We start from the raw sequence: 23,959 nt of genomic DNA, 5'->3' as shown, positions 1-23,959 counted from the left end.
GTGCACATATTTCACTTGTTATTCACCGTTGATGTTTCTAACCCTTCGTCCTGGCCTCTGTGTGCTTTCAGTTGCCAGGAACCAGTATGAGCGAATGGGCAGTGATGTCACCATGCAGTGCGGCTCCCTGGACAATGACGCGTCGGTGTCATGGAAGGTGAACGGGACAGATGTGAAGGCCCAGCACCATCTAGAAGGTCCCAGACTGATCCTGACCCAAGTGAACCTGGGCCACAACGGACTCTACAGCTGCTTTCAGAACCCGCACGGCGAGAGGCGCGACACCATTCTCCTCCACATCGGCAGTAAGTTCCCAGGCAATCGCCGACCAAATATCAGGTCTAATAAGACGGGATGAATCTTTAATCATCCCACAGGGGAACTGGGTCATTGCTGCAGTAAAAAGTGAAAGGAAAAAGGCTTTCAGGGCCTTCACTTGTATTTCACTTCAGTCTTATGTGTATGCGCAAAAAAGCAAAAACAAATATATGGATCATTTACAATAATCCTGGATCTGTTATATAATACACAGAATGTTGCACCAGCTGCGAGTGAGTTCAAAGGTTGCTCAGTTTCGACGTAGTTCTGGCATTGACTAAAAACGATGCTGCACCATGCAATTTACTGGCAAACTGGTAATTACAGGATCCTGCTGCATTAAATTCTGTTGGCCCACGAATCGTCTCGTACATCATTTCAATGCAAACCGGCAATTGTGCTGTCCGCTCATGTCAAGTCAGCATACGGCTAATGTGATTACTGTGACCAGAAACATCTGAACCCGCAGCATCGCAGGCTGAAATGTAGCCGCTTGGATTTGGTTCTACACCGACTGTCTTTCCTCAGCAGGGTGACAACCGATTATTACTCTGGTGTTTATCTGCTGTTTCTCACGTTCTGCTTTTGACCTGTTCACCTTGTGCTGAACTTTTCTCCTCATACTCGCACCACTCAACTCCGGTTGTGGTCACTTTCTTCTTTCATGTTTTATGGTGGTACTCTATGGTGAGACTAATGTGTGTAAGTGTGTCAATGGTGACGTGGTTACATCTCTAAAGGGCAAATTTTATTTTATTTAAAGAAGGATTTAGTTGCCAAATGACAGTAGTGGTTGATTTGGTTGAATATTTTAATTAATTTGAATTGTTTTTCGTGTCTAGAATCAGAAGAGATTTGAAAATGTCAGTGATTCAGCATAACCTATAAAACACTACAGTCATTTATACTAACGCTGACAAAGTGGGGTTTTATGTTGATATAGTTATTTTTGCTATTTAGCTGTTACACAAACTCGTAAACGTTTAGTTGCTAACTATGGAAAAGTGCTTTTGATGAGATGAAAGTTAGTCAAAGACATTTTCTACCATTTCTGGCCATATTCATGCATAAAAAGAGCAACTGTGGAATTACTGCTTAGATATATATACTTAGATATATACTACTTTGGCCAATTTACATGTAAAACTGCCTGTTGGTGGTATCTTCACAGTTGTGGGTTTTTGTGCCTGATTTCCCAAATGACGCACTATGGGTGAAACCAACCACTCACAATCACCGAGTTCTTAAATGACAGAGAAGCCGTTTCGCAGGTTGTTGATTGCAGCTGAAGTTTGTGGAGCTCAAACAGCACCGTTGTTAAAAAGAAGCCACGTCGAGGAACACGATCTGAGCAATTACAGTCGCTCTATTACTGCCACAATGGAGCTGAATACATTTACACATAATTTCAAGTGCTGACATTATGACTTTGTGTCACAGACCTTGTAATATTAATGCACTTAATTTGCACGAGTTCATACTCTTGTTGCTTGGATATTAAAAAGCCTTTAGGTAAATGACAATTTTAATAGTAAGTTATAATATTTGAAAGGGTGTTTCATTTAAATTTTAAATGCGAATATAAAACTTGAATTCTTATGGTAACCAGCCACTGCCAGCTGACATTCGGTCATTTTGCTGTTAGTGCCGTGCATTTTAATAATCATACAAAAGCTAAATGAGTGTCAATTTAACAGCATGTCACGGTGGCCTGTGAGTTGGCAATGGCCTCCTTCGAGATCCATTATTCTGATGGTGACGGTTTTATTCACTGGGCCTGTGCATAATAATGGTGTTAAGATGGGATGGAGATGTAAATGACAAGCGCCCCTGAGGGTAATTGGACTGAAAACACCTTTTGGTAAATGTGATATTTAGCTCAATCTCCATTCGTCCGTGTGTCAACTTTTTAAAACGGCCAAGTTAAAACCAAATTAACAAGAGCGCTGGAAGTCCTTATCTTTATTGAACGTTTTCTCATGGATATTATTCATTTAATACTGAATTCTTACAAGGGCTGAACCATATGGCCAACAAATGTTTCAAGATAAAACATTTTCCTAATCGTCCATATCGATAAATACCACGAAATATGTCTTGTCTTTATTTCTTTCAAGTTTAAAGACCTGCAGAGTGAATGTTTTATACTCGTCTTTATCACCAGAGAATGACAAACACTCAATAAACAGCAAAACATCAAATAAATCTCCTCATTGTTCTTGCATATTATGATTAAATGGTATTACAAATAACTAATAGGCTACTAAATCAAAAAATATCAAAAAAGTGTTGAAGCGTGGTTTTAGTTTTATTCCATTTACGTCTACTAACAACTCAGATTTATATTGACAACTGCATCTGACCCCCTCCTCTCTCCCTCAGTTTTCCCTGTTAAAACACATCTGTCGCTGCAGTAATGCTCCACGATTGATGTTGCACATTAAATAACAAACTTGAGACATACGTTTTCTACTCAACAGTGATTGTTTTTGTTCGTATAATGAGGAACAGGCAATACTTCAAAATTAAATTCCCACGGGAATCATACTGAAGCTGTCGTTTGATTGTCGCAGGTAAAATTTAATATTTCTTCGATATCAGTCGTGGCAGACCACTTCAGCACGATGCCAAAAAGTGACAAGTTTTGATATATGGGGAGAAGTTATCACTCCCAGGGCTATGAAAAATATGATGGCGTAGCAACTCAGGTCAAAGTCAAAAAGAGAAAGAAAGAAAAGTTTGGTTCTGTTACTTCGCCTGTGCTGAGTTAATATGTCATTACAGTAAATTGCTTTACTGTAAATCTGCTAAACGCCCTGAATAAATGATCTTATTTATGCCAATTTGACTTAAAACGAGAGTAAAACCAAGTCACGTTGGGACAGAATTCAGAAAATCTGGCCGGCACATGCCCTTATCGTTTAAACAGGAAACCCCACCTCCAGTGTATGATCCCATCAACCTTTCATCAGAGCCAATAGAAAGCCAAGCGCGTCACCTCATCACCTATCAAGATTTCCTCCCAGGCTCTCGGCAAACGTAACATTTCCATTCAAACGTTTGATGAATGAGACTGTACGTGAGTGTGACAGTTTGGTTAATCATATCGGCAATGATGAATTACCGAATGCTGAAATAATACCAAATTAATGAGGGTTTTATGTTTGGAGGATTGTGTCAGCAGGGTGAGTGATGCAAGGCACAAACAGAAAAGACCACAATGTGTGTGTGTGTGTGTGGGTGAAGATTGAGATAGAGAAGTGTATACTGCATTTGCACAAAGGGAGTGTGTGTGTGCATGTGTTGTTGTTACCTGTGGGGATTGTCTGCATCATAATGACACTTTGGTGGTCTCACATTGTGTGTGTGTGTGGGTGTGTTTGTGTGCGGGAGAGCGTACATGGCGTAACTACTCACGAGGGGAGAATTACACGTTTGCTGGAACAATACCCCAGTGGAGAAGCCTGGCAGTGAATATAATTACCCTGATAACAGTTGGTGATTTTACGACATGTTCGGGACTCGCGCGCTCGGGCCACGTCGACTTTAATTCCTGCATTTCAAACTAAAATCACACCTGTGCCACACTGGGGCCGCGAGGAGCACCTGACGGCTGTGTCGCTGATCTGCTGCGTCGAACAGGCGTCTCCTCACACAGGCAGCGTGTCTGTTGTGTGTCTGCAGTGGTGCTGCTTACGTGAGGTTTCTGGTTTGATTACTATATTTCCCTTAAATAAAAGTAGCCTATGTACCCAACTAAATGCTGTGACACTACGCTATGAAGCCACGCGTCTTCTGGTCCTGCATCAGCAATAGAAACCTTGTTAAATCAAATCAAGTGATTCAATCAACAGAAACGCTGGAGTGCTTTTACTTTGAAACAGCTACAGGACGTTTCACTGCAGTGTTTCCTGTGGATCAAGAGGTTTGGCGGGGCGGGGGGGCGATGTGGTCTTTGTTGTTGCTGTACATACAGTATATACTCGTCCATTCAGTTGAGGATATTTAATTGTACGATACCAATTTTGCTTGGATATGAGAGAAATTCATAAGATGTGCAGGGAAACATCTCGCTTGGTGCATTATTAAAAATATTATTAATATTAACTATATGACAATAACAAATTTTGTTGATAAATAATATGATATATCATTTTGAGACCATTTCATTCCACTGATATAATGATATTACATCATAATCACGCAAGTTCACCCTTTAAAAGAGCAACGATCTCCTTTTTCTGTTTTTTATATCCTCTCATTAAACACTTTTCAGTTGTTTTTTTTTTATCTGCACAGTTTCATTACATTACCTGTCACCTAGGAAAGCAAAGTGTTGTGCAGATACAGTGATAGTGACGCGATGACAGGCTACACTTGTTGTGATTACCATCGCGATGATAGTTTGATTTTATGCAGTGTTTACGACTTGCACCGGGGGCTTGTTATGTTTTGCACAGATAGCGTTGTTATCAGGAGAATAGCACGGAGCCATCTGTCTGTGTTTATTAATTCCTCAGTCTTTACACCTTGTCTCAGTTTCTCTCAAACTTTGTGATTGTTTCTTGTCCGTCTCACTTTCTCTCCTCATCTCTTCTTTATAAATACATTTCTGTATTATTAGAAAAAATCTGCCTTATTCTGTCATTATTCCTCAGAGCATTCATACGTCGCCCCCCCCCACCTCATCTCTTTTCCATCCAAGTTTGTTGCAGCAAAGAGTTTGTGTGTACGTGTGCTTGCCTCACAATCACACAAACCCCACAGTTGTCTCTGTGTGTGCATCTGTGAGGTGTCTTTGTATATTTCACCCCTCTACCTGTATTTCTGTAAGATGTTTATATCATGTCTGTCACATTGCTTATATTCAATTAGAGCCTGAGCAATCTTTTAATAAAAATCGTCCGATTTGAGCCTTTCACAGACATGGTGGCATTTATGACTGGAGATATAACTTTTAATTTACAGAATAATCTATGCATAGCAATACAGTTTAATTTCTACATTTAAGTTTAATTTAATTGGTTGCAGTTATGTTTTTATACTGTAAAATGACAACTGATGACATCTTATGTATGTTCATTTGACATAATATATTTATCTATATTTTATTTAGTTCTCCCTCATATTCATAATTGTATCTGCATTCACCCTCAAGAATCGGTATCGGTCGGACTCTGTATTCAACACTATACAAATTCAGACGTGTGTTGGCATGTGTGTGAGCACTTGTGTGCACATGACCGGGTGTTGTAGTCCCACAATGTTTACTGGATAAAAAGTGTCCATCTCCTCCGTAATCAAACACTCGGGGACACACACACACACAAACACGTCCACTTCATCACTGAACAACTCGATGACTGTCTGCACAAAGAGAAGTGATGTGCGCAGGTGGAGAAACACCAGGTTGCAGACTGATGGAGAAAAAAAAAAGGGTGGACAGTGAAAGTTCATTATGGTTTAATAAGCAAGAGGTGATAAAGCTCTGAAGCCCTTTGGTGAAATACGGCGTCCTCTTTCCTTCGCTGTCACAACACGGGTGTTATTGCTTGTTTTTCTTCCATCTTTCCATCTATCGTTGTCTTCACTGGCCGTCAGCTAAACAATTTATAGCATCACAACTGCACCTGACCAGTTATTGTGACTCGTAGCTAACACAACATCAACAGCAGATGCTCATATAGTATATAACCCGCCAGTCACCCTGATGACCTGTCACACCGTCGGCCTGTAAGACACATGTACTGCTTGTAGACGGACCGGCTGTTCGCTGGTGCAGTAGCTTCAGGTGTTAAAATAAATTGTACTAATGTTGGTATGATGTGGGAGTTACACTTAAGCAGATATAAGGTAATTTCTTATTTCTAATCAACTGTTTCCATAGTGAAATGATTAGAAAGATGCCTAACAACACATCAGTGGAATCTGTTCTCGGATACGTTGAAATGACGTCCGCTCAGTAAACCTCTACGCTTGTAAATAAAAGTGTGATTCCTGGTGATGTCAGATGGACGAATGTTTTAATCATATGTCATCTAAGTTGCATGTGAACGCTGCTCTAGATGAAAAGCATTGTTGTAGCAATGCAATTTGACCGAGTTGCCAGAAACATACATTGTAACGTTATTGTCCGTGCTGACGTTTTAATGTCCGATTGAATTGAACCTTTGAAGACAAACGTCCGTCTGATGGGGGGGCTTTATCGCTCCCTTGCTCCAAGACACTGACACATTAGCATTTTAATGATGTAACATTGGCGCTATTGTGAATAATCTGTTTTTTATGCTAGTGCGGTCCACAAAGTAGATGTGTAGACAATACGGAGAAAGTTTTATGTAAAAAATAAGACTTAAATAGGTTAAATCTTAAATCCTGGGTTTGAATTAGCCAAATAAACTCATGATGAACACAACAGATATTTGTTAAGAGTGTGTGCATGTGTATACCTGTGTGTACTGTGAAAACCCAATGACCAATATTGAGGATAAAACACCAGAAAACACTAAAGAACCTACACTGATGTATTTCTCAGTTTCAGTCCCTTTTCACTCATGCACACCTTTTCCTATTCTCGTTAAATCGTCAGGTTGCTCTCCTCCAGCTGTTAGCACCAGCTCCTAAACGTGATGATTTGCCGTATAGAGCTGTGAAATTGCGATGGCCCCTCCAAACATCAGGACGTGCATATCTAAAAGCTCCATCGCTGATCACTCCCCGTCCTTAGAGCCCATTAGCCAGTTACTCAGCCCGTCAGTGTGCCAGCCTTTCACTCAGGCGGCCAGCTCACACGAGACGAGAACCCATTCTCTCTCTTTCTCTCCTCGTCTCTTTTTTTTTTGTTCTCTCGAAATTCTTGACAGACAATTCACGGGGCAATCAGGCCACTCCAGACAAAGCACTCAGATTACCGTAATGACAAGATTTTAAACAGCTGTAACCAAGGAAAAAACATTTATATTTTGAGCGAGGGTTGTAATGAATTTATACCATAAATCATCACACATGAGAGGGGTGGGGGGGGGGGCTTCCAGCTTTGGCACGGAGTCCTTCTTGTAAACAAATCCAGGCTGAGCCGCTCTCGGATCACAGCGGTGCCAATATGGAAACGCACTTGCGGTGCAGACGACAAATGATGACTGAAGTCTTAACCACCAGTATTGTCGGTGTGTGGGTTGGGTCACAAGGCCAAGTCCATTTGGCTCGGTTTGAAGCGTGTGTACACACATGTGTGTTTGTGTGTATGTGGTTAGTATGTTTAAAGTCTCGAGCAGGAGAAGCTCACTGTGGTCACGTGTGAAACAAAATCTATTCTTTCTGTCTCCATTTCCCTCTGTTTCGCTCTAAAATAAGAATAAACAAGATGCATCAACAACACTGTGAATAATAACAAAGTAGTTATTATAAAATGTTTTATTTGAAACACAAAGGCAGGATGGTTTGCAGTTGTACCAGGAGGTTATGTTTTCACCCCAGTCTGTGATTTTAATGAAACGTGATGGAGGGATGGGACGTGAGCCAAGAGAGAACCCGTTAAATTCTGGCACAGATCTGGACAGAGGGGCACACGAAGGAATTGTTTGTTTTAACAACGTGAGATATTGTGTTTTTTGGCATTTCCCCCAATTTCACAGGGAATAATTCATGGATCTTGAAAAATAATCAGGCATATTTAGTAGACTGATAAGTGAGTGTGTGTAATTTGGTGCAGTTTGATTGAATTTAAGGGAACTGTGGGGCCTCGGTAGACGTAGGTGCTCCACTGATGAAGGGTTTGTTTTGATCGTTAGTTTGCAGGATTATGCAAAAACTCTAAATAATCAGGATCTAGTGAATTTAAATGAACTTGTTAAGGAACTGTAACTTTTCTTTACCCAAGAACATAATTTAAGAAAAGTTAACTAAAAAATTTGACATAATCCATTCCTGATGAATTGCTTAAATCAAATTTTTAAGTGTATGGAAGATCACACACACACACACACACACACACACACACACACACACACACACACGCACACACGCAGGCCCGTCAGCCTCTCCGCAGATGACTTGAAGGAGGAGTGAGTTCTCTTGTTAAATTGATGTGCATCTCTTACCCTCAGGCAACTTTTTCTCTCACACAGACACCAATTGGTCTCTTCCCTTTCTCTGGGCAGCTTGTTTGTGTGTAGACCCCAGCATACACACACACACACACACACACAGACACACACTCAGGGGACCCGTGCTACATTGCTGGGTAATGGAATTGTCTTGTCTCCTTGCAGACAGATCGCTATGGAGGAGGGTGAACTGGTAGAGCCTCCTCCTCTGGGACCTCCTGCTTAAACTGGGAAGTGTTTGGCCCCACATGCAAGGCCACTGCTGGAGCCACTCAGCCTCCATTTTAATTACTCCTCCCCCCCCCTCTGCTTGTCCCAGTCAATCATAATGAATAGAAAAATACTCGCGTGGAGGATTTACACGGCTGTGGAATTGAATTCAACAGTTTGCCAAGCCCGGCCGGTCTCGGGGGTCTTGTTTCTGTCAGCGTGAGAAGTGTGCTGGAACGAGAATTTTAAAAATTCATATGCATGTTTGGAAGGTAACACCTGGAAGAGCGACAAATACAAGCCACAGTGTCAGGGAAGTAAATCTTGATGACACCCTGGTGGAAAGGAATTTTTTCATAATGTTTCAAGAGCTAAAGGAAATTGATTTAGTTTTTTTCTCGTCCTGTTTTAACGTGGGAAGAGAATCTGCGTAAATATTGATCTCCAGAAAGAGAACTGTATCATATGAGTTTTAGATTTATGCTTCGTCTAAGTCAGCAGTGCCACCAAGTGTTCCTGAGCTAGAGCATGAGTGAGCTGTACTCCAGCTGACCTCTGACTGGACTGAAACAATAACAGGAAAAATTCAAAATCATAAATTGATCTGAAGGAAGTTTCTAATTAATTTCCTTCAATTTTTCCCCATTATCCTTTGTATTTAAACATTCGGTTTGGGTTTGTCGCAGTAAACATCTCAATATTCATCCCCAGCATCAGCATATTTCTCCCTCTTCTCCTTTTTTCCGCCCTCCAGTTTCAGTTTCTCCTCTTTTTGTTCCGCTCCACATCGCCAATTTCTCCCCCCTCTCGATTTTTTGCTCTATTTGCAGGACAACAGCATCTCCCATCACTTTATTGTAGCAGACAACCATAACAAATAGGAAAATGGGCCCAGTTTAAGAAGTCAATGGGAAGCCACGAGGGAAACGCAGACATATTAAAAAAAAAAAGAGAGAGAGAGAGGGATTCACTGTGTGCTTTGGCCTCTGTGTATCCGCTGGGTATCAGCAGTAATCTGGCGAGATGGATTGTTTTCCCTGCACGTCCCTCTCAGTGTTACTGTTTCAAGGAGACGCAATGTGGGGAAAAATCACTAAGGCCTCAGGAAAATGCTGCTTTTCTTTGCTCCTGATAATGTAACAAGGTGTGTTGTCCTTACGGAGGTTTAACTGCATCTGTGTGTCAGGTTATACACTCGCGCAGCTCGGGCGGAAAAAAGCAAGAAAAACACATTTTCTCCGGCTCTTCAGCTCAACAAAGGTTTTTTTCTTTTTCTCAAAAACTCGAGTCCAGTATTCACGTCATGTCTTCTGTGCTTTTTCAGTATTTTTCATTTCTCCTCAAACTCCCTCTGACTACAATTACTACTTTTATTTCTTGTTTTGCTTCCTCCTATTTTTTGAATTCCGGCCGGATCCTGTGGTTTCTATCTCGTTCTGTTTCTCTCGCTAATCCTCTTATGCCGCTTCCTAGTCTCTCCCCGCATCACCCATTACTTTCTCCTTCCCTTGTCGTCTTTCTCTCACTTGTTTGGTGTATAAAAGCTTCTGCTGAAATTCTAATACGGGGATGTTTCGGCTCCCGCTGTCCTCACCAGGGGTTCACAGGCGATTTGACCGGGGGGGGGTGGTCTCTGTGTGTGTTTGTGTAGCGAGGCAAAGTGCGCCGTCCTCCTTTTCTTCTCAATGCCTGTAAGTTTTTAACTTTTAAACATGATCTGCAGATCCTGAAAGGGCACAAACATATTTTTTTAATCCTTGCAGAAATTGCCTATTGACTTTTACCATTTAATACAAATTTTATATTGTGTTGTCCCATCTGCAAATCTATTCTATAGAATTGATAAACATGTACATTGCGAGAAGGAAAAATTCAGTTTGACTGATTTAGTTAATATTCTTTTTTCTTCTGCATGAAAATCACAGTAAAAAATATTGTAGAAAAAATAAATGTTTCATTCAAAGTGCAGCAAGTATATCAATTAATTACATGAAAGAGTAAGTAGTGATTTCCTGGTGATAGCTGGTCATTGCCTGACTAAAATGTGATGTGTCAGATTAAACCAAAGTACAGAGAGAGTTTGAGCTATGTTGTAAAAAGACGAGTAGAAGAAGAGCAACACTGCAAACGCCAATTAAAAAAACAAGGGCTTGTGGATCAACTCGTCCAGATCTAGTAGAAGTTTCAGAAGAAATAATGGAGAGAAACTAAGTTAGTTAAAAACCAGGTGGATGCAGACGTGGACCAGGAGCCAACACAGAAAACAGTGCAGGGAAGAAACCAGGATCTTTGTTCGTATTAGACCAAAACACGTGAATGCAGCGATGAGAGAAAGTAAAATAGCTGCTGTGAATTCTAAAAGAGGAAAAAGACAGAACACAGTGAAATGCCATCTGGGTTTCCTCTTATAAATGGTAAAACAGGAGGAAACTCAATATTTGATGAGAATATATAATGTGTTCCCATATTAAAATAGAATAATAAGTATTATGGTTTTGCAGCCAATGGGATTTTGAAGCACAGTCGAACATTGCTGGTAAACAGCTTAATGGGCACATGGATAAATAGTATGCAGACAAAAAGCCAATTGCCGCAAACTGGAGGCTGAACTCGGCCGGAGCGTCACGTTGAATCTTCTAAAACGCTGATCCTCGCTCCAATTAAACTCTCACTGCTCCAGCTCCGTTCCACTCGGATGCTCTGCATGAAACAAAACCGTGGAAATACGTCTGGTAATTGGCAGTGCGAGATACAGAGGGTCCTCTCGCCTCCTTGTTCTTTGCTCCCTTTTAATAACCCTGCACCTCCTCTTGTTATATCAATCTGAAGAAGGTACAACTTTATTCAGTTTTTCCATTCGTCATCACCTGTTGAATTTCTTTTCTCCTGGAACTGAGAATATTGACTCTTGATTCCTCAATGGGCCCTCTATCCAATCACATTGTCTCCTCTTCCTCTCCTCTCCTCTCCTCTTCCTCGCCTCTCCTCTTTCGCTCCTTTTTCTGTCCTCTCTTCATCCTCTCTTCATCCTCTCCTCATCTGTCTCTCTCTATCGAATCACGCCTTTCCTTTCCTCGCCTCTCCTCTTTCTCTCTTCTCTTCTCTTCCTCCTCTCCTCTTCCCCTTCCTCGCCTCACATATTCGTCTTCGTCTTCGTCTTCCTCTCCTCTCCCCTTCATCTTCCCCCTCTCTTCCTCTCCTTCTCTCTTCCTCTCCTCTACTCTCCAGATTTTCTTAGATCACTGACTGTTTCATTAACAGGTATAAAATGGCTCTGGGGTTCAAAATCATATATTTGATTCAAAAGTAAGTTTTGATCCACCGCCGACTCACAATAAAAAAAAATAGGGCTCATCTGTAAATTGAGGTGAGTCAGGGTTCATTGTGTTTTCTCTCTCTCTCTCTCTCTCTCTCTCTCTCTCTCTCTGCTTCTCTCTCTCTCTCATTAATTACCCATCCATAGGTAGTGGAATAAAGCGACTGTATTATTATCTCGTCTCTTTTATTCGCTCTGCTCTCCTACAGTTGACATGCAGCAAAACACAAATGTCAGTGAATTGTGTGTGTCTGTGTGTTTGTGGTTTGTATATCTAGGTGTTGCTGCTTGTGGGCGCCTTGTTGTGCGCTTCATATTAATTTGTCACTGTCTTTGTGGGTGTGCATCTTTGTTTTTGCCAAAATTCAAAGCTGCGGTTTTGTCAGTGTGTGTGTCTGTGCACGCATTTGTGTGTGTGTGTGCGTGTGTGTGTGCCTGTGTGTGTGCTTCTGTGGCTGTCACTGTGTGTTTTGTTTCTGTGCCAGGAAGGTAAATGCCTGTTCCCTCTTGATTAGTATCCAGTGAAACTGAAATTTCTAGGCTGTCTCGGCCCTTTTTACAATTTTGTGTGTGTCCGTGTGTTGGTAATTGTGCGTGTGTGTGTGTGTGTGCATGAGAGAGAGAAAGGAGAGGCTTTGACCAGAAACTATTCCTCCTGGCTCAGTGTCCAGCCGTGAGGTTGCTCCATTGACGTCAAGCGACTCCGGAATGGTCAGATATCCATGAAAACATGCTCATCGGCCATTTATCTCTCCATCTCTCTCTCTGTCTCTGTCTGTGTGTGTGTGTCTCTGTCCAAATGTCAAATGTTCCGAGAGGTAAAACCGTCCGCTCCCGATGACCCGTGCAGGCAGCTCTGTCACATCCACTCAGTCCAATGTGTCCCACACCTAAAACCGAAACCCAGGCAAAAAGGTCTTGTCAAAGCTCAGACAGAGAAACTGCTCAGTGTTACAAACACTTTCCTCAGTGTTCTGCTCTTTTAGAAACAGTCGCACACTGTTGCCTCACAGGTGGAAACAAACACTTCAACAAGAAAAGTAGAGGAAGACTCATACGTCTCGGTGTTTCAAGTTGGTGTAATACCCATACACTGAGTGATAATGTTCTTTAAACACATAGATAATCTGTTTTTTAATGTACCGTGCATTTTGGAAAGCTGCCCCCCCCAAGCAGATTGTGAGTAGTTCACCATTGAAGCTTTAAAGTCAATTATTATCCTTGAAAATAAGTGAGAACTGGTTCATGCCTGTTAAAGTGAAGCTACGACTTAATAACCTTGTCTCTTGAAACTGTCTTAATATTCTCGATGACATTTCAGGACCAGGGCAACTCATCAAAAATAGATTTTCCCGGCTCATCGTTATGGAATTTTAAATTCCACTGCAGCCATCGGCAACTTTTACTATAAAATATATTGCACATATGACTCCTGCAGACAGGGTTCAGTTTTACAAGCATATCAAAATGGTATGAAAATCCATTCCATACATGACGTAAAGGTTTCACTGTGCATTTTTATTAAGGTTCTCCAAAATGTTTCATCTATATTCTCTAGCCTTCCATTGCTGCTCTAAAGCTCTGACACGGAGAAGTGAGAGAATTAGCAAGCGTCCCCTCGACTCTCATCCGCTCAGATAAAGGGGTTTCGACTAACTGTGATGTGTGCGGAGTTGGTCGTGCGACGAGGATGAGAGTAACGCAAAGAGACACAATGAGACAACGCGTCTGTGGATGAAAGTCAGGGAAAACAAATGAAAGAGGAGGAAAGAAAATTAACGCATTGATGTAAGTCAAGAGAGCAGAGTGTACAAAGAGTGCACGTATGGGTGAAGTCTGAATGTAGAATCCAACATGCATAATGTGTAATCATGCATCTTCGAAGAGTGTGCATGCTCACTATATTTTTTTCTGCCTATATTCTCTAAATGTGTGTGTGTGTGTGTGTGTGTGTGTAATGGACCATCCTCTAACATAATTTCATGCCTAAGGATAAAAGTGACTTCTCCATTTAGTCTAGTTGGGCCATTTCAAACTAATCTGCACTTCCAGAGAAGATTGTTTCCCACTTACTCAGTGACTTATTAAAGTGATGATAATATACAGGCGGACAGCGTCGCCCTTTAAGATGCTGCAGGAGTGTTTTTTTTCTGCTGCACAGACACAAAGAGAGAAATCTTCTGCGGCATTTTCCAAGAAATTGTTGGTATTGTCAATGAAAAGCTGTTTGTCGAGACAAAGTTGGAGAAGACGGTGTTTGTTTAGTGTTGCTGTAACTGCGCTTCCACACGATGTTATGACCTACACGCCGAGAAGGTTATGTTTTCATCAGTGTGAGTTTGCAGGATTACACAAAGATAATAAACTCTGGATTATGCCGAATTCGGATAAACGTGTGGATCCAGGATTTTATTTCACCGTCTTTAACGTGGACGAATTTGGGCGTTAGCCGCGGCGGACACATGAACTCTGGAGGCGCCCTTCTAGAATCCCATCTTCAGGGCATTGGACCTTGGGCTCTGTGTTATTTGGTTAGGATACTTCCATAATGTGGTTTCTCTGTACGTCATTCTTTGGGGGTTCCTCTTTAAACAGCATTTCTCCTTTGGAGGGCAGTGTCTGTCCTCAGCTATAGTTAAAGTAGGTGTAGTGGGTGGTTGTAGAAGCAAATTGAGGACTGGTAGCTATAAAATTCGTGAATTACAGTAGTTGTGCTAAAATAAACTATTTAGAGCATAACTATGAATAGAAGTAATTATCACACTTTAAACTAAAATGACAGGATGCACAGCGTGTAGTGTTTGGAGAAGGTGTAGCAAGAGCAGCAGTTAAAAGCTGATAGTGAAAGTTGTAGGACTAGAGAGAAGTGTCAAAGTTTAAGGAGCAGCAGTGGCACAGTGATGTGTGTCTCTGATGAATGGACGACTGCTGTGTTTTGCAGGAACCCAAGTGTGAGACACACTGTAGCGGCAGCACTGGAGATGTCTCAATTACACCAGCCTGTTGGTCCACTCTCTGGGGACCTGGCAGCTGTGAGCCTGGAGTGTGGCTAAATGGGACGGTCCCAGAGGACACATATACTCACAGAACACAACAGCTTGGGAAAAGACAGGGAGACGGCAGGGACAGGAAATGTAAGATCGTATAGAAGGCAACAGTGCGATCAATGTTACAGCTTAAAGAAGGCGTTAATATTAAGATTCGTTCTTTGGAGCACACTGGAGCTCAATCTACAGAAATATACCTTCCAGAAGTGGTTGATTTAAAAAAAAAAAAAAGAGGTAAAACTTAGTCGCCGGATGTGGAAAAAAGAAGCTGTAGAGAAAGGGATATGGGAAACAGGAACTCCACTTGTGTTCAGGGTAAACAAACACTGCCTTCTGGATGTTCACACACACACACACACACACACACACACACACACACTTGTCGGGGTGGGCGGATGAAAGGAGTCTCAAACAAACATAGCTCCTGTGTCGAATGAGCTGCTCTTATTGTGGAAAAATACAGAGATGTTAGTTTTGGCTGGACAAGAATGTGGGCTGTATTGGTGTGTGTGTCTGTGTGTGAGTGTGTGTGTGTGTGTGCACAAACTAAAGCTCAAGCTCGCTAGTTATTTGTGCAGGCTTCCCATCAAACGGTCAGCGTGCAAACACAAACAGACAACCACAAGTCTAATTATGTATTTTACAGTTTGAAACTGGATGTTTTTGGCAGATTTTTAGTTGTGCATCTAATGGTGTGTGTGTGTGTGTGTGTGTGTCTGTCTGTCTGTCTGTGTGTCTGTGTATGTCTCCTTCTGCATTTCTTTCTTTTTCAACAAATCCTCCATGAACTGCAAAACATTTACTCACTGTTTTCGCCTTTGATTTGAATGTGAAAATCGTTCAACTCGACATGGCTTCATTTTCTGTTATATATCGTGTGGGAGCTTTACTGTGACGATCTGTGTCTTTGAGAGACAGTTGAGTTACTGATACAGATGCATATGTGAGGTATATATAAAGAGACCCCAATTTAAATGTGAACAATACTAAAGAGTATTTAGGTTTGAGCAGTACGAAGTTATTTGCTCTTCCCATAGAACAATATGCAATCTTATACAATACAGGGACGGGGAATCATGAATGTATAATGAATGTAAATAGGCACTTTCACACGCCTCCATATTTTTCCATCAGACCGAAAAAGTAAAAGAATCAGATGTGACAGGTTAATACTTCATCTCAATGATATGCACATTAATCATTAACAATGTCTGTGTGGGCTGAACAGTCTGGTGACAAAAGTGAAACATTTGAGACATTCAAATGAAAGTTAATTATGTTAATTGATTGATAAGCTATGACTTTAGCCGCTCTGCAACTTTTGTGACTAAATGTTCCCACCTTCTAAGTTGTCGTTCAGACTTGAGACGGAGTTCACGGGAATAATCCCAGTCTGGAAATAACTTTTTTTCCCAGTTATTCAGACACATCATGATCACACATATTTCTGCTTTCCTGTGTGTTGCCACACCTTTGATTGTCTCTAATCGCAGGTGTCAAACTAGTCTTCGACCGAGTGTCAGATTGAGTATCTGCATCTGCTGGAGGTGCAGGAGGAGAAACATTCACACTATGGAACATATAAGCAATATTCACCATTAAGAAATAGTGAACTATTGTGATGGAACCATCCATATATGAATCTGTGCAATGCTGCAGATGCTCCCATTATTTAGTTATTTGCCAAAAACTGCACATATGTCTTTCTGTATTGTGTATTCTAATGCAAATGTGCATTCAGATGCTAATTTAAGACTTGTGAAACTTCTCTGTTATCATCTTATCACATTTAGAATATTGTTGCCATGGCGAAGCAGCTGTTTGCTCTTCGGATGCTCTGTAGGTGACGTAGCTCGTTATATATCGAGCTGGAGTTATTTTAGTTTTGCATCCATCCACAACGAAATCATCTGCTGTGATGTGAATCATTATCAGAGACAGATGATGTTTTTTGATTTACTTAACCTCCATCTCTTTTTAGTGTTGAGAAGAATCTGTTAGGCGATGAAAGATGTTTGTGGTGAATAACAGACTCGTTCAGCAGTTTGCTTCAGTATTTTCTTTTTTTAACAGAGAACGAGAGCAATAAATCGTGTATATGTTCAGAGGCTTCTCTCAGCAAACAGCTGTGTGTGTGTGTGTGTGTGTGTGTGTGTGTGTGTGTGTGTGTGTGTGTGTGTGTGTGTGTGTGTGTGTGTGTGTGTGTGTGTGTGTGTGTCAGCAGCTGGGTGAGGAAGTGAGATTAACGGTATCAGAAGAGTCGAGAGGAGAAAAGAAATAATTTCATATTTCTCTCTCTGCATGTCTGGATGGAAAAAGTTATTGTCTGCTAATCGGAGAGAGAGATGAAATCATCAAAACAATACTACACTCGACTGACTCTCTTTTCTCTTCCACCCTCCCTCCATCCACTTTCTCTCCATCTTCTCCCTCTTTGTTTTTGTCCTTTCTTCTTTTTTTTCTGTTTGACACTCTCCTCATTTTCATTCTCCTCATTGTCCTTTCTGTCATATTGTTTTAATTTCAATTTGTTTTGGATTCTCTGATTTATCTTTTACTTTTTCGCTCATTTACCTTTTTTCTAACATCCGAGAAGAGAAATAAACTGCAATTTGTTTCAGATCATACTTTTACAGTTTGTAGTTTATGTAAATTAAACCATAGCAGAGTGTTGTTCTTTCTCTCTATTGAAGTTTAATTTTTAAAACAATGTATGGCACTTTAACTGTGTCATATATCAGCTCGACATAGGACGGAGCACATAATGTAGACAACTATAAAATGTAAATTCAGACAATAAGAGAAATTAAATGAAATTGATTTGAAAATACTAAAGTTCACCAGTTTTTTGGGCAGTTTTCCTCCACATATAAATTTAGGTTTGTTGTTGTTTGACATTGTTTTGTACGACGTGGTTTCCCATGGCACAAAATGGCGTCAGAAAAAGAACAGTAGAACGCCCACACTGATGGAGACACAGGACTGAACGTCCTTACTCAGCATTTTCACGCTCCAGTTGTTTCTGTGATAACCGATGTTGTAATGGCAACAGAGGTCCACTTACATCCGCTGTGGTCATTTTGTAAATTGCAGTGTTGACATTCAGCGTTTTGTGATTAGACTCGGAATAAAAATTGGATTTGTTGGCCTCGGGTTCGTCATGTATGTCTCTCTCTCTGTGGCTGCTGTTGTATTATCTCTGTAAAGCTTATTAAGAGATAATTAACCTAATTCACTTTTGGCTGCGGGCGGTTTCCCGATGGTATTTTGTTACAGTGCTGACTTTCAATGAAAAGAGATGGTTGACATTGTGAAAATGCTTCTGGGAAATGAAGGCAGAATTAATAATAAGATTGCACCGCTGCTCTGAGCATGACTACAGAATTATTCAGGACGTGTGTGTGTGTGTGATGATGATATGTCACTTATCAAACATATTTTTTTAAACTATTACTGGGAAATCATATTGAAATAGCAAAAGCAAATTGCATATTAACTGACTTTATTTTCCCCTAGTTACTGGGAATTATGTCGTATGTGCTTATTATGGGATAATTGGATGTGTATGAATATGTGTTTGCCTTTGGACACGTTGCATATTCAGCTGTTGTGATTCTGTGTGTAGCACATGGACTTATTTGGAAATGATTTACTGTATCAATCAGCCTTCCTTCATTTCCCCTGATAAATATGACCAAATTACAGATTTCCTTCTATGAAGCCTCTCGGAAAATATTCAAGAATTACTCAGCATTCTTGGCTCGTTACTGCACAAATAAATAAGAAGCTATTATCCAGGCAACGGCTAAAATAGGAGGACAATAGATTAGAGGTTAATATGCTTATACAGCCCTCATTAGCCACCGTGATGAGGTCCAGGTACATCATCGGGCTCATGCAAATATTTATTTTAAAGCCTATTCTAGATAAAAGTATACATGTTAGTCGAATAAAGTAAAACTTCAGAGTCCCTACTTATGGGATTGCACGATCACAATGAAAACAAACAGTGGGAACATGTTTGATCTCACTATGAAGCCTCTTGAGAGGTGGATACAAGGGGAATATAAAAAGACAAACGCATCAGGGTTCAGATAAATCAGATAACATATTGTGTGATCAAGCCGGAGTCAGTGACAAAAGGTAAAATGTTATTTATCCAACAGGACAAAACACGCTTCCATTGCTCCCCCGACCAGCCTTTCATTTCCTTCTGTCCGTCTCTGCTCTCTGTTGATAATGATCTTGGCAGGTCACAATGAATAATGTACATTTACCGTAATGGTCGGAAGAGGTTCAGAGAAGACACACACACACACACACACACAGACACGCACACACACACAAACGGCAGGGCCATGCATACACACACACACACACACACTTTCATGAGCAGGCAGGGATACACTCAGATGTACACACATATACTGTATGTGCACAAATGCAAACCTCCTCGATTATATACTCAACAATGTAAACACACACACACGCACACAAAGCTGCACAGACACAAGCATATGTGCGCAGACACACTCACATTGACGTGCACTCATGCAGCTGGGTGTAATTCCCTCATTTCTTAATGATGGGCATCAGAGAGTAGAGAATGTAAATTATTAAAGCATACAGCAATTAGATACATAACACTCCCACAGAGACACTCACTCACCCTTACAGTGCACACACAACTGAGAGTGGACACACACTATGTAAGATGCATGAACGCAAAGCATATACACATTTTTACACGGACAGAAAGATTGTTTTTGGCACATGTAGCCCCACATTAATGAACTCATCCATCCACAGCCAGACTCCGCTGTGTGCACACTCTCAAGCATGTGTGTTATCGCAGCTCTCTCCGAGTCAGACTCTGAAACTAAATAGTCTTTCATCGGAGGCTGAATGGAGGCAATGTGAATATTTGTCTTTGAGATATGATACTTTTTTTTGAAAATGAACCTGTTCCAGCCATTGCTCACTCCTAGAAGTTGGTTTGGGAGAGTATGTGCAAGGTTCACGTGTGTGTATATACAGTACCAGTGTCAGAAAGTGAGTATATTTACTCAAGTACTAATTACTGAGCTTTACTTAAGTATTTCCATGTGTAAAGTAGTAGTAAAAAGTAGTTTTATCTGCTGCAGCTACAACAGTAACTACAACTAACTAATAACTATATATATGTAACTATAACTATAAGTAACATGCTTCTCACACACTGATTATTAAGTATTAATCATCTATTGGCATTATTATATATATTATTGTGTATATATAATACATGTGAAAAACTGATTTTTTTGTTAAAATACATTTTGCTGCTATTACGTTAAATATTTTTACTTAAATAGCAATATCATGCAGGTATTCTACACCTTAAAGAGTTCTATATTATTAATATCATAGATATTGCATCAACATGTACAGCTCATCCTACATTTTTCATACTACAGCGTTGAAATAAATGCTGTGAAGTTTTCTCTATCATCACTTTGTCCATGTTAAACCGAACCCGCCTATGTGCTAAAAATTCCGTCTTTGTCCTCGTCTGTCTCGATACCGTGACCTCCAGGTTAATGACGGGCTAACGTCAAACACGGCGAGCATCAAATACCCCTTTTAAAAGAGGTATTAGCACAGCTTATTAGATCTGGCCTCTATTGTCATTACGGAATTCAATCTCGTGTTTTTTTATTTCCAGGGCTCAAGACACATTTCCTGGGAGACTATGTCTGCTGTCCATTGTAGTGGAAAAACTGAATTATTCATTTGAGGTTTTTACATCACAACAATTTTTTCATATCTTCAGAAATCCTTTAGATATAGGAAACCGGACGGCTGCCTATTATGAAATTCAAACTACAGGATAGAGCAATGTCAAGGGTAAGGGGGGAGAATCAAGCTTTTGGTAGAACCTCACTTACCCTCCTGTCCTTAGATTTTTGAAGGTATTACAGGCTATTGAAAGTCAATTCAGATCCAAAGCTTAGCCATTAGATTGGGATTAATGGCCTCATGGGTAAATGGAACATAATTTATTCGATTACATACTGGTGTCATAGGCTGAAGGCAGCAGAGTAATGTGATGCAGGATGTCATTATTGATTTGATCTTTGGTTTAATGGCTCTTCAGACTTTCCTCGAACACGGCAGTGGTTCAGTGTGCTTGTGTTTCCCTCTAAAAGTAGTTTACATAAACCGAGGCGAGGCTTAGCCAGTGAACCGCTGTGCACTGACTGAGCCACTGGGTTTTTTTCTTTTAGTGCTAATGTGGTCGAGGTTAGATCAACTTTACCTTTTGGCAAAGCTTAGTAGGACGCAAGAAGATGCGTTTCATGACCTAGAGCAAGGAGACAACTGTTCACTCCCTCTCAGCCGTCTTGTTGTTGTAACCATGGATGTTTCCCAAGAATTAAAAGCTAAAGTCCTGGATTAAAATCCAGATACGTGACCGCTAATTCTCTAAAAACAGAATTCCTCGTATTGTTTTGCATCCTCATTGCGCAGTCCAAAAAACACGGCCCCTGGCCATGAACTATTAAATCTGTATGGTTGAAAATTCCTAATGGGGAGTAATTATCCCTTTGAAGTTTCCTTTCAACTCTTTCAAAGAAGCAATTTTCTTAATGTTCTATTTAAAAAAAAAAAAATGTTTTGTGGGCCCTATCTTGGTTTGCAGATGAGAAAACCTTGCAACAAGCCTCACTTTGCCACAATGAGCTCTTGTGGAGTAGGTAATTCATCCATCCATCCATCCAGCAACCTTATCAACCTTCCCTCCCTCCAATGGCTGCCACCAGCTCTCTAGTGTCGGATTCAGTGTCCTTGTTTCAGCTTATCACTTTCTGTTCTGCTCCGGTGTGATGCACTGAAGCTCGACCGAGCAGCCTGTGTACACCTGTGTTCCTCTTCCTTGTAGCGAAGGTGTCACTGCTCCACCTCTCCTCAGTGTCTGTTCTCCACCAGGGGACCGACAGTCGTCTCGCTCAGGTCCGACCGACGGTGGCGCTCCGTGTCTTTTCTCGTGAATAATAATAAATGCAGATCTTGAAGAATCACTTCATGTTCTTCTCAACTATCATCATTTGCTCACTGCACCTTAACTTAATTTTGTTTTGCATTGAAAAAAATAGCTATTCCCACCTGGCCTCTATGTTGCACTCATTTTAAACAACATCTGCTCAATGCAAACAGTGCTAATGAAAAACGTAAAGCAGGCGACTGCCAGCTTGAACGAGGACTTGTAGTCATTCAGTGAACAGATGCTTTACCATGTCTTCTGTGCACATACGAACATTTGTGACTGTGAGCGGAGCCAAGCATGGAAATATGTGGGTTTTCTCTCCAGAGCAGTGGGTCAAATGATAACAGTATCCAATGTCACAACAAGAACAAGTTCATTAACTGTCACGGTGAAAGTAATCCATTTAATTAGTTGTGTGTGTCTCAGTGTTGATGTCCGGGGTGTTGCGGATGAAGTCATGGCATCTGCTTGTGTGTGTGTCTGTGTGTGTGTGTACTTGGGCGCAAGTAGTGATAAATGCATAGCAACATCTGTCTACCCCTAAACCCACATGAAAATTGATCTGTATATAATCTGACTGGGGAATTTCCCCTGGCAGCATCAAACCCGGTTATTTACCCTTCACACAGTGGTTATGTGATGTGCTCACACACACACACACACACACACACACACAGTGAGGCCAGTCATTCTGATGGCAGCCTCACTGATGTGTGCTTTTTGGCTTTTGGGTCACGTTCAAGGCTGAAGTGTTTTGCCTCAGTGTTGTTGACTGTTTATAGACGGGACGTGTTCATACGTCTGCACAGCTAATGATATGGGTGCCGCCTTTGGTCTCGCCACACGAACAGCAAACCACAAGCCAGAGGCAGGAAACGGAGAACATCTCACACTCTGGTTTCTCTCTCCTGTTCTTAGGGGGGTTTGCAGTATCACATCTCATGGCTCACGATAACACCCGTCATAAAATTGGTAATGAGGTGTTAAAGAATATTTTGTTCCCGAGTTGTTTATTTCATTATTACGTAATGCAGCTGGATAGATAAACTACGAACAATGCTGCAGACAAAGTAACTTCAACAGAGTGGAAGTGTTAATTAAAAAGGTCAGATTCACAAGTAACCATGGTAATCGGAGGAAGAAGTCAACAGTAGCGGCGGCGGCGGCAACACAGCAAATTAAAACCATCACGAATAGAAACAAGCAGTGGATTAAAGGAACAGCCAGAAACATGAAGCTGCAGATGTGTGGGCTAAACAACACAGAGATGCACCAGCTTGTGTTTGTTGTAGCTTAACTTCATCGTATCCAAGTTCCACTGCTCAAGGACAGAAAAAACAGTTCATGGTAGAATTTAACGGTTTTTGAAAGATGCCAAGAACTGTAGTGCCTATCCAATATATCCAAATTTTAATAAAAAATACTTTTTAGACACCCCCTAAGAAAGATCCAGTATATTTCAAAGACAGTTTCCCCAGAATTGGTAAATGGACTATTTATGTAAAGCCTAGCACTTTTGTAGTCGTATCAAAGTGCTTTACATCACACACCACATTCATATGCTGCACTTCTTCTATCACACGCTGCCGATACTGCCGTCAGGTTAGTGGACGACCCGCTCCACCCCCTGAGCCACAACCGCCCCTAAAACATCAGGTAGAACTAAAGCTACACTATCTTCTGCAGATCATGTGATATGTTTCTGCATTTTATCAAATCTTGATTAATTATGTTAAGGCAAGGTCACCCTGAAATTTAAGAAACTAGAAGGGGTTTATCAAATGATCTTTAATATAACACAAAGTGTAACACTACCATTAGGGCTGCTGCGAATATCACTGGCAAGCACCACACAAAATTATTGTGTGTGTGTGTGTGTGTGTGTGTGTGTGTGTGTGTGTGTGTGTGTGTGTGTGTGTGTGTGTGTGTGTGTGTGTGT

At 41.0% G+C, this 23,959-nt stretch overlaps 1 protein-coding gene across 2 annotated transcripts in view; it reads left to right on the top strand.

Moving 5' to 3' along the window:
* The window catches only part of cntfr (ciliary neurotrophic factor receptor), a 199,000-nt gene that overhangs the window by 114,798 nt on the left and 60,243 nt on the right, over positions 1–23,959 (top strand). For both annotated transcript variants that reach the window (XM_035184508.2, XM_035184507.2), the window contains one exon: positions 72–305. In XM_035184508.2, coding sequence (XP_035040399.1) covers positions 72–305 — 234 coding nt within the window. The remainder of the gene's footprint in view (positions 1–71; positions 306–23,959) is intronic.

The sequence above is a fragment of the Hippoglossus stenolepis genome, chromosome 18 (assembly GCF_022539355.2).
Source record: "Hippoglossus stenolepis isolate QCI-W04-F060 chromosome 18, HSTE1.2, whole genome shotgun sequence".
NCBI classification, from domain to species: Eukaryota; Metazoa; Chordata; class Actinopteri; order Pleuronectiformes; family Pleuronectidae; genus Hippoglossus; species Hippoglossus stenolepis.
This window is presented reverse-complemented; position numbering and strand designations above follow the sequence as displayed.